Below are 12261 nucleotides of genomic sequence, written 5' to 3'. Positions count from 1 at the left end.
GACCGTGATGCAGCAGACATGACAACACATGCACATTAATACTGTTCTTTGTCAACATCATTCTTTTTGTCTATTCTAACAGGCAATGGGAAAATTTAACAAGGAAAACAGAGTTTATAGAATTTCTCTTTTGGAAGTTATCCATGTCTGAAATCTCACTACCTGATATACTTCAGCAGAAAGTGCAGTTAACTAGCTTTAGAAATAATGAAATTCCTCTTCATGGAAGAGTGAAATTTATTCTGCACTGATTTATCTTACAGTTGTAATTCATGAAATCCAAAATCCCAGTTATTTGCTTTTTGAGAGACTTTTGACTATGTGACTAATCTTATTAAAAATAAGATCCAGGGAAAGCATGTGTGCCCCAAAATGCGCTTTCCCAAACAATCTAGTAAAAGTAAAAAAAAGATGTTACCCCCCCCACACACACACACACCCTGCTAACCTGGCTGCCATACGTTATGTTTTAATCATGTAATACTAGAGTATATTCTTCCAACTAGAGAGAAAGAGTAAAATTTCATGACTATTCTGTTACTTGCTTGAAAGTAGCATTGGATTTTTTCCCCCATTTTTGCAATAAAGCAATTTCTAAAGTCCTTGTATCATGCTTATGCATTTTGATTCGGATCACCTAACCACAGTTAACATTGCTGTTTTGTATATTCTTTGCACTTGCAATCATTCAGTATGTTTTAAGCAAGCCTCTGGTATTCAGTCAAAGCAATGTTGTTTCTTATCTAGATACTTTAAATTCTTTACTCAGAGGCTGGGAAAGTAAGAGGTCTCCTCGGACAAATTACATAGATTATTACCTAATATTTGCTGCGTACGAAGAGAACACATTGTTTTTCCTACAGAAAGCAACAACTTTTACTAAAACAGCATATTTGACTGTAATTACTCAACACTAGTAAAGCATGAAAGTTCATCAGTCCATACAGATAGTTTTATATTGATATACTAAAAATCAAGGCAGAAAATACAAATTTCATTTATTTGAAAGGACTTTCAACAAAAAGTCATTCTGATAAATAGGTTTGTCATTTTGAGAAAACAAATACATTCAGCTAAATCTTCCAGACTAATTTTTAGCCTATGGCAAAAGCACTCAAAATATTTTCCATATAAAAGGCAATAAGGGCTGATGGACATCTGAAATGTTCCTGTGGCAACGAAACTGTTTTTAATGACACAAAAAGGTGAAATGTGTATAACCCCGTATTCTCCAGTGCTTCTCAGAACTGTGCCCAAACAACAAGCACAGAGACTTCCAAATTCCAACAGACTATAAAATCCCAAATCCAAGAAGCTGAATGTTTTCCAGTGCTTCACTGGACAAAACAGGATTCTGGGGAGCCATAAGAGAATAATACTCTCTCCTGCCACCAAAGACAGCAAACGGCTCGTGAGAACATGCACAACTTGCAAGGAAATAACTTCTCAGAATTTGCAATATAGTGATAATGGATAGCGACGGATTAAACTACACAGCTCTTGACGAAAAAATGCCTGGAAAAAAGTACACCTTTTATTACACACACACGGTCTGTTTTCTTTTACCAAGGGCTAGAGACGAGCGAAGCCGCGGYGCTGCCCTATCGCCCCGCTTGCGCCGCGGCGCCTGTAACAGAGCTCACGGCCGTTCCTGCGGCCCAGGCCGCGCTATCCCGCTGGAGACGCACACGGGGATTGCATGCCCGCCCTTCAGACCGTCCAGCTCCTCTCCGAGGCCGATGCCCGCCGGGACAGCGGGATGCCACCCGACCCCRCCGCCTGCCGCGACGGCGCGTTCCCGCGCGTGGGCGCGCATCTCACTGGGGCTTCGCATCCTACTGCGGCGACCGGGAAGGGGGAGAAGAGCTCAGAGAAAACAACACTAACTTCTGCCCCACGGAAGGGAACCAATTTTAAATAATTTCCCCGCGTACTGTTTAAAACCGATTCCCTTCTCTTCGAATAGCAGAGCACACCACAGAAGAGAAGGTCAATGGCTTTTAATAAAAAGAAAATTCTTGTCCCAGATGCTTGTATCTGAACCACTGCACATTTATTACATAATCCCTTTGGTGCTTCATTTTTTCCACGTGTCGGTATTACTATTTTTGTTGTTTTGTTTTATGGTGTAACTACAAAGCTTTTAAAGTTAAAAAGAAATGTCCTGGCAAAACAAGCCACTATTCATACACAATGTAAAACATGGCTGYGCTGAAGCTACATACCATGCACTTGTATTTTATTTTTTTATTTTTTTAAGTTATGGGTAGTTCAGTAAYGAAACAACTGCAGGCGCAATTACAAATATTTAAAATACAAGATATAAAYCAGCAAGTCGCTGAATCATATTGCAAACTGAAATATTTATGAGCAGAAAGAGCAGCATAAAGCATTATTTTAAACAAGTGTATTTTTCTCTATAAATTTTTTAAGTTTTAGAATAGAGGTCTGACCATGAAGAAAGCAGAATGAGGTTGACACTGGGTGCAGGGAGAAACGTCCCACCCACCCCTCACCGGATTCAAGGGGAGCAGACAGTAAATGGGACAGTGTAATTTTTCTGACTGCACCTTTGCGGCACAGGCGCCGGCAGCTGCTCAAGTGCAGCTCTTTCAGAGCACTTCGCATACGGAGAGAAGACGCTGCCAGCGCAGCGTGATCTGCGATTCGCCAGGAGCCTGCCAAGCTGCAGGGAGGAGAAGGGAAACGGGTCTATACTGCAGGTTTTACCTAGCTTTGCAGACGGGCTGCTAGGCAGCTCCGCGGTCCCGGAGGCTTCCTGCGGAAGTACACAACCACACACGGATTTGGGGGGGTTTAACCTCACAGAGCTTAAACCACAAGTCAATGAACATTAACTCAGCTGTGAGTTAGAGACCTAGGGTGCAAATGGTGTAAATTAAAAGGAAAAAAATAAGACTTCATTGCATATTAAAGCTTTTTAAAGTTCCTCTGTGCTATAGCTAAGGCATGGTATAAAAGTTCTTTTAACCTCTAACAGTGCTCTAATTTTAATGTACAGCTCTTCCTGCATACTTATGTCTGCCCCATTGCTTCTACCAGATATAATTTGCTGACACTAGTTAACATTTACCTCTTCAGTCATCATATTTCAATAATTTTAAAGCATGGATGCTCCTATTAATCTTAAAATATTTTTCTATCAAATTTTCTAAGAGTTTCAAATGTTCAATTAAAGTGTCTGAGGCTACTTTATTCACTTGGGGATTTCCTTAATAATTYTGAGACCATAAGTCCTTTTAACAATACATCTGAATAAAATAACTGGTTTCAAAAAATTATGATGTTACTTAGYATCTTTTTGTTCTAAAAAGGATAAACTGGATCTGAAAAAAATAAAAGGAAGAACAGGCAATGCAAGTCCTTTATGGTCATTCTCGGCAATGCAAAGCATCCTTTTGGAAAGCCGGCTTACAGGGGCTCCTGTTTCCAAATTTCCCCCTCACTTAAGCAAATATAACTTACAAGGCAGTGATGTGAACACAACCAAGGATACAGCTTCACAAAGAACTTCTGCATATCCAAAATAAAAAAATACTGTTTTTTTTTTTAATAGATCTACTAAAGCCTCGTGGGGGAAAAAAAAAATCAGTCAGGAATTAAACAGTTTTAAACAATTTTACATTTCTGTGCATTATATTGCTAATGATTTCTGTATGATAAGAGAATAATTGTTAACCAGTTACTTGGAATTAGAGCAGAACACCTAAGATTCAAAACCTGAAGTACACTGTGCATGTACACACAGTGCAYGTACACTTAAGAATAGCAGCAGAAAGAAAGGGGAAAATCTGCTAAAGATTTAGGCCCTTATTTAGCCTTTACAGAAATGGGTATCTTTCAACTACAATCAATTAGGTTAAGTCTAGCTGCATTATGGAATTATTTATATGCCTGAAGCAATACAAGGAAACGCAAGAAATATGACCACATTGCAGATTTAAATACATCCCTAAAAATCAGAACAAGTTGTCCCTTCATTGCTTTGCTCCTCCATGGTTTAAAGCAAAAGGGTTYAATGCTCATTGAATATTGTTTTAGTTTTATATGGCCAACTACCATGTCTGAGCAGAGAAGTGAAATGACTGGGAAGCAACAGGAAAGAAACTGTRAATCAAAAGTCAACACTAGACAGCTATGTGTGGATTAATGCTATCCTGCTTTTAAACCTGTGGCACAAACACACAAAGAGGGTTAAGAAAATCAGCTGTAAAAAACAGTTTACATTACAGTTTACATTAGCAATTTCTTCACTAAATTACTTAAAAAGGATGCAAGCCTTGCAGTCTTTAACTCTCACAAGAATCTTTGCTTCCAAATTAACCAGAAGGCACTGGTTTTCCAYACAGAGAGAGAAAACAATTCTTGAGTTTTAAGTACAAGGTAAGGTGAAAGATAGTTTAAAATATTATGCTTTCCCAGAGGCAAGTTAAGCAGAAGTTGTAAAACAAAACCATATCATTGAACCATAGCTCCCTCTGCAATATTTTTTATTTATTTATTTTCTGTTTCTCCTCCACCCCTCCTCCCCTCTTAAATCATTCATTCTGGTTAGAGTTCCTGGAACAAATATTAACTGTTATTCCATCATGGCAGAAGCAGGTTTAATAACCAGCACAGACACTGGTCTCTAGGACAGGGAGGGCGCAAGGTAAAAAAATAAAAGTAACAACAACAGAAAAATYGCGCAGGGTTTGCACTGAATCCCAACTGCCTGCCCAGGATGGGGGGAGAAGCATCCACAAAATGAGCAGAGTATCCTCTTTTTAAAAGATCCCTTCGCAATCAAGGAGCCAGATGAGAAGGAAAGTAGAAGAGGATGTAGGAAGGAGAGGAAAACATGTGAGTTCACATGGAGAGGAGGAGCRGGAGGAGCACTGGGAAACACTGGATGATTTGAGAATCGCAGTATACACATAATATATGGAAAAGGCATTTTTGGCACTTTTAAAATATACCTGTTAGCAATAAGGGCACTTTGACAACTGTAGAAATGTAAAAACACACGATTGAGGAAACTAATGCAGCCATGAAGTACTTTAGAAGAGCCATATTAAATGCAAACTTTGAACATTACTTGTCAGTTAATACTACTCTGCACTATAAGGCAAACCTAGAAAAACGAGGGAAAGAAAGATTAAAATTATACAAACATATCTGGTACRGGATGAGTCAGAGGGGTCAAGACGACCAATCACCACCCAGAATATAGGTGCATTTTAAATAAAACCTGTGTTCAATCACTAAGAGTAAAGGGGAGGAGGGAATATCCTGGTTAATGGAAAACCCCAGTATCCATGTGAACGGGGGTACTGGGAGTCCAGGGCTGAGGGAGCTAGCACTGGCCGGATCTCGTCAGCTGCACCGCAGCACAAGCCTCGCCAGCCCCGAGATGCTACAGCCGAGTTGCCCCGGAGGGATCTGAACCAGCCCAGCATGTCTTGAGGGTTTATTGGCCAACTCCAATCTCTCTCCCTGTGCCACAGTCATTCTCCAGATCTGAAAAACCGCCTGCCAAGCAGAAGTCATATAGTGCCCAGAAGCTCAAGAGAGAAAATAATATAAAATCTAAAGTTGCAAAAACTCTTATGCATATTAAAAGAAACCTCTGAAGTGCATGCCATTGTTCACGGGGACACAACAGCAGGAAAGATGATGCTTTATCATCAGCTGAGTGACTTAATTCATATATAGAGCCACCTGCTGCAAGCCCAGAATTTTAACAAAGTAGAACTGGCCAAATAATTAACCAATTCACATAAACCTCTTCAAGTAATTCAGGTTACACTCAGAGGATGCGCTGAGCAATCTGGGGCAAACAAGGGTGAAGCAAAGCAGGATCAGCTTTCACTGCAGTCACAACCACTCCTCTGTACTTCAAAAGTTGCATCATAAGAATCACGTGGAGAATCTTACACAGAGCAGGAAATTGGAGYAGCGTTTCTCCAAGTGACAGCCAACAGCCCAGTTAGCTAGAGGTGACACCACTGGCCCGGATGTAAAACATCAGCTGAGTCACAGAAAGTCCCTTCAGAAAAGTTCTGATCCTTATTTCTGCCGAGGATTTCAGATGAAGCCGTACAACCGTGTATTACATACCCAATGCAGAGGACAGAGAAACTCTACTTTCCTGTTCCTTATATCCAACTAGTATATAGGAGGACCACTAAGGAGACAAGTGCATGAACGGAGATGTGTTCAGGAAGCAATCAACTTCCTTCTCAATCTTACCCAGCCTTGGCAGTGAGTTTTATAAAAAGTCAGTACTCGGAGATTGGGTTTCAAAGAGGAAGTTTCAGGCCATGCAAGGGTACCTCCACTTTCATTTATTAAATGAGGAAACACACACTCAAAAATAAATAAATAAATAAATAAAAATCCAAGTATTTTAGTACAAAGTAAAGAGAAGATGAATTTATAAGGCAAATGAAGTGAATATTTGTATATTACTTACGATAATCAGCATGGATCTCATCTATTTCTTTCTCTGTCTGGTCTTTTGTAAAGGTCAAGCTCTGCAGAAATCACACAAATGTTTATTTACAGAGGGAAAAAGATGATAAAGCTGCATCTTTTTAAACAAAAGGCTTAAAATTGGAAAAAGGATCAGCTGTCCATTTTTCCCCACCAGCTCTGTCTCACCCACAGACAATATATATTTAAAGTATATACATATGCCGCCTTGCTTTGCTTTCACAAAGACATCAGGAGTAAGCCTAGCCACTTCACATTATACCCAGCATGTGCATACCATAAAATACTCCCTAACACTGTGCAAACATACAACAAGAGACGCAAAATTATCATGCGTCATGGGAAAAGAACAGGAGCTATTGCTAATACCCAAGCAAAGAATTTGTTAGATAAATCCTAGAGAATTCTAGAAAGCAAAATATTCCCCACACTACCATGGAGGGTCAAAATCCTCCAATATGACCAAGGGAAACATTTCTCAAAAATTCTCATTGCAATCAAAAAAATGCTCCTACTTAAATGGTTCAGACATAGAAACATCAGCAGTATGCTAAGAACTGCCCATGACAAATGAGCAGTATGAGAAAACCATGCTGATTATAAGATGGTATACCAGTTCCAAAATGCAATCTGGGAATCCACAAATTCCCATAATAAAATGATAGGTAAACATGCTCAGTGCCCGCTCTGCAATTTCTCCCCTTCGCTTTAGAAACAAAGTGAAGTCAGCTTACGTTTTCACCAGGTTTATTAAATTCAAGCTGAACTCGAATCTTCTCATTCTTTTCCAGCTCTTTAACAATCTCTGCAACTGTTTGAAAGCACAAGAAACAGATTTCTAAAACAGGAGTCGTTAGCAGGGAATGAAACTACCGTGAGTTTAAATCAAAGGGACAAACCGCATTAGCTTTGCAACAGGCAGAACTCAGACTCGTATTGCAAGCCAGGACAAACTGAATGGTCTAACACCAGTGCCTAGCGGACCTTTGTTAATAATACAGAAAAACCACTTTACTTTGCAAGAACGAGCCGCAGCAGCGGTGCACGGGACGCGGGAACGGCAGGCCGGGTCRGGAGGCAGGGGCCTGGGCAGAGGGGCCTGGCGGAGGGGTGCAGGGTGCCTGCCCGCAGCTGGCGCTCAGCCCCTCCTGCACCGTTACTCTTTCCTTTCTATTAAACTCACGGAAAAACAGAGTCTTATTTCCTCCAAATCTTATACGAACATATTATAGTGATTCCGTGACCCACAGGCATGTCTTTTTTATGAAAGTTTCCATTTTACAAYGCATACTGAAATGGGAGATAAAATAAAACCACGCTGCTTATCGCGTTTTTACCTCCAAGGACTACATTCCAAGGCAAAACAAAACTGTCTGCAGGCTTATGTCCAAAACTCATAGTCCAAAGATGAATTACAACTTACTGTAATGGTTAAGTCGGACACCTCAGGCATAACTGGCTTTGTTAACACTTTAAATAAAACTACAGCTATGCTGGGCTCTGCTTGGTTTACTTTGACATTTACTTACTAATATGTTTCTACCCTTAATCATTTTTACAGAACCACTACATAGCTATGTGTGGTTATTAAAACAAATGCTCTCACTATAGAGTGAGGTAACCAGAGTGGGAAAATGCCTCTTAAGCTGTGAAGGAATAAAACCTATTCAAAATTGGTTTAAGCAAAATCCAGGAATTTGGCACCAAGAATAGCTTCTTCAGAAGCTCAGCTATTCTTATTTTATAGTCCCCTCAGGTTCACCGCTACCATTGGAAATGAATGTCTCCATCGCAAGTCCTAGCCCCATAACTCCTCCTTTATAAAAGGTATTGAGCCAGAGCTTCATCAAGTTTTGCATCCTTTACGGGACACTACTACTGTGAATCCATTCATTTAGCTAGCTGGGATCAACTACGCAGACAGGGATCTTGTGCTACTTAATCGCAAGCATTAAGTGAAGAAGCACTTCTGGAGAGGAGTAACACCCCGCACGTCACCATGGGGCTTCAGTTCCCRCACAGCCTGAAGGGGCGAAGGCTGCAGCCGAACCAGCCCCCGCTTCCGTGCTGGTCCGGAGCGGCCCCGCTCGTGGGACCCCCCTCGCCCCTGGGCTGCCCCGCTCCTCCCTCGGCCCCGCGTCGCTCTCGCTCAGACGCTGCTCCGCTCCCGGTGAGCCGTCGGCGTCGTAGGGTGGCCGCGTTCCTCCACCACCCGCAGCCGCTTGGTCTCCTCCCACCTCCGAGGGGCTGGGAGAGGCCCGCTCCTTGCGGGCTTTAACGTCGGCAACGCTGGGACTGAAACTCTGACACAAGTGCTGTTCTTGCACGCACAACGAGGAATTTGCTAAGCTGCTGTCATTGCAGTAAACCTGCTGAAATCAAGCACAGCCTTAGCTGCACATGCTGGCTCTCAGTACAGAGTCTTCCTGCAGTCCTAGGAAGCAATTTTTAAGGCATCTGTTTATTTTCAAAAGTGATCAGGGTGCAAACTAAGCAGCTGCACTTGGTACCTAAATCACTCAGGCACGTAACCTTTTTTGGTTCCTGCTCACGTTCTTAAAATAGGAGCAAGATGAAAAAGCAAACAGTTTTGGTTACAAGCTCGCTTTTCTCGTACACTCAGGCCCGCGAGTCAAGCCCAGAGATGGGAAGTAAGGTCAAGATTTGAAAAATCAGGAACCTAAAGTCTAACTGCTAAATTCATATTCATATTCCTCAGTCACTGACCTGATCTTTAAAAAAAGAGCACCGCATCTGGTAGTTTTGCCTGTTTCGTAAAGAAACTGAATGTGAAATTAAGCTGCRCACATGCAGCGGGTATGCTACCTTACCCATGGAGCTGCTAAACCCAGCTGTGTAAAAGGGATTTCAGCTCCCGCTTCACTACATATGACTGCCCGTGCTGGCGTGCGATCTCGCACCGTCGCCCAGGAGCTCCGCGGCCAGCGAGGCCTAACGCTCACCCAGTCCAAACCGCTTCCAAGCCCTTCAACACGCATTCAGAATTGTTAACAGCTTTTGGAAGAAAGGGTAAACTTAGGAACTTCAGAACTTAAGTCTCTGCAAACATGAGATTAACAAGATCAAACTGAGGGTGAGGTACAAGACTTATCCTCATCTATCCAGCGGGGAATGTTTTCACCCTCCAGCTCTTGCTAGCAACGGGACTGACCTATGGTAGGTCGGTCACCTAAGGCCACAAACACGCAGACAGCGAGCCATGTCCTGAACCAGCGCAGAAAACACAGTCCCGCTACATGAGAGCTTCCATGGAGAGCAGCGGCTCCGCAGCTCCCAGGAGAGCAGTGGCTGGTAGAAATTCCCTTTACAGGACTCAGTTGGCCATACRCTTCAAATCAAATAAAAAATAATGCAGCCATAAAACTGATGTCTCTCTCTCTCTCACACACACATATATATATTTGCATTGTTATTTCTATTACTTGTAGAACTGAACTGAAAGATGGCAAATGATGCATCTTTAAAAAGATGCATGTATCCAGCTTGCATAAAAAGGAATACAATGAGAACTGGGACAGTTCTCCTCTAGCCTACATGCTATTCAGAATTGAAAAACGGCTGCATCGCCTGCAAACCCAGGCAGCACAAACATCCCACTCAGACTTCATCCTTCAGGAACCAACCCTGGCTTTTTCCAAGAATTAAACCTGAGCACATGCCAACCATACACTGCTGTTTGAAGGAACTTGATACTGCAGTCACATTAGACACTAAAACGCAATCCACTTTTCACATATAACAAACTGTTTAGTGCTATATATAGTCTTGAGTTTAATTATAAAAAATTTTTGCCAAACACCTAAATTGATATAAAAAGTCCATGCAGGAAAACATTTTCTTATTCATTTATTTTACACTTAATTATCAGCTCCAAAAAAAAAAAAAAAAAAATCTAATTTTCAAATTAAATCCAATAAAAAATATATAAAAGCCTCAGTGTAAAGGAGGACAAATGCAAAAACAAAAAATAAATTAATAATCAATTCACTTACTAAGAACCTCAGGTTTTTTTGTTTGTTTGTTTTTAAACTACGTGTCTTGGAGCTTAATTTGGAGGTACCCATTAAAATGCAACGTCAATAAAACCACAACACATTTTTTGGAATAGGCTTAATAAACCAGAACATATTTTAATACAGTGGGGGTGGAAATGTGTGTTAATTAAAAAAATAATAATAATAATAAWAAACTTTTTTTTAAAATGTATATGCATGTCTTTGCCAGATACTTCCAGAGTACAGTAATACACTTCTGGCTTTCATTAAATTTCCTATTTCACATTAATCATGATTTATATAGCTCTGAAGATCAGTTCTTCCAGCTCCAGTGTTCCCAGATATTCAAGCCAGCCTTTCTCCTACTCTGAGGATAACAAAAGGAATAAACACATACGAATAGCGATGATGACGACAACTTTCCTAGAATTTATAACTTACCCGATTTGGGACTGAGAGAATCACACTGTGCATTATACATGTGCACAAATTCTTGGTGCCGTTTAATGAGCTGTTGCCGGCTGCCGTGGGTAGACAGTCCCTGCTCCTTTAGTTTCCGCCTCAAATCACGATCCGAGAGTAAGTTGTAAACAACTTTAGACATAGGCTTCCTTTTGTGACCAGAACTGCAAACAGAAGAGGAAACAAACAGGGTATTTTGGTGGGGATTTTTAACCAATACTTTTAGCAAGAAACCAAACACTGACTTTTATTTTTACAGGGTATTTCTTCCACTTCGGATAAGAAATACTTCAAAGAACCAGATCAGTCACGACCAACGCGCAACAAATTACACAGTGCAGGACACATGCAACAACAACAGGTCTAGAACACTTCTTCCATCTAACACAAAGAACATTTTAAATGTGCAGAAAACAATGGGTCAAGTCTGATTTTCTTTAGAACACTATGTGAAAACTACTCATGTAACTAGTACTGTGACAGTTTTTAATAGCTCCAGCAAAGCCTTCAGGATCGCATCAGCAAACACAGTATTAGTCTTCACTAGGATCAAGCCTATGTTCAGTCTGGATTCAAAAAAGAAGTGTGCTGAATTCCCAGATGCCTGAGACACGTGGGTTTTCCACCCAAATATTGGCTGTACCTTACCTGAACTAGTTGATGAGGTTTCAAAAGTTGTTAAACTGCAACCCAGAATGCGAATTAGAAAATTTTTCAGCTTTCTGGACAAACAACTGAGGAAGATAGTCAGGTACCTGCAAGCACATTTGTAGTTCCCATCTAGCAGAAGGATAGTTTGGTAATGCAGAAAATGGCATTAAAGAGAATTAACATCTAAAACTAAAATCTACTCCCTCATGCTGCCTTATGTCAGAAGCAGTCAACTTTCCTGGCACAGTGAGGGAAAATTTTGTAATTACAGGAAACTGCCATAGAAAATTCAAGCCATACTATAACTTTTGCCCTCTAAAATAAGCAGAACAGTCTCTTTATCTGAACCTTCCCTACCTCTCCTGCTGAAATATAACTAAAGTAGTCAACAAGGTACCAAAATCCATCTACTCCCTCGCTCACCTTCAACTTAAATAATCTCTCATTAGTTACAGAAGAACAGCACTTAGTTACAGACACTTTTCTTCCTGAAGCAAAATGAAATTAAGCTGCACTGCTCTGAATTACAGAGACGTTAACAGCTTTCTATTGTGAGGGCAAGAGACTTGAAAACTGTATTCAGCACTTTTAGCTTATCACAGTGGAAATAAATTTAAAGTTAAAAATAGACTTAAGC

General features: G+C 40.8%; 1 protein-coding gene across 6 annotated transcripts in view; it reads right to left on the bottom strand.

The window, feature by feature from the left end:
* RAD18 (RAD18, E3 ubiquitin protein ligase) overlaps positions 1–12261 on the bottom strand; it is a 70954-nt gene that overhangs the window by 36708 nt on the left and 21985 nt on the right. For 5 of the 6 annotated variants that reach the window (XM_026074908.1, XM_026074907.1, XM_026074906.1 and 2 more), the window contains exons 6-8: positions 10953–11137; positions 7230–7306; positions 6476–6536 (exon numbers count right to left, since the gene is read on the bottom strand). In XM_026074908.1, coding sequence (XP_025930693.1) covers positions 6476–6536; positions 7230–7306; positions 10953–11137 — 323 coding nt within the window. The remainder of the gene's footprint in view (positions 1–6475; positions 6537–7229; positions 7307–10952; positions 11138–12261) is intronic. The other variant, XM_026074905.1, reaches the window with a different exon arrangement.

This window comes from Apteryx rowi, unplaced genomic scaffold, assembly GCF_003343035.1.
Source record: "Apteryx rowi isolate R43461 unplaced genomic scaffold, aptRow1 scaffold_4, whole genome shotgun sequence".
NCBI classification, from domain to species: domain Eukaryota; kingdom Metazoa; phylum Chordata; class Aves; order Apterygiformes; family Apterygidae; genus Apteryx; species Apteryx rowi.
Note: the sequence above shows the minus strand (reverse complement) of the source record. Positions and strands in the feature narration are given on the sequence as shown.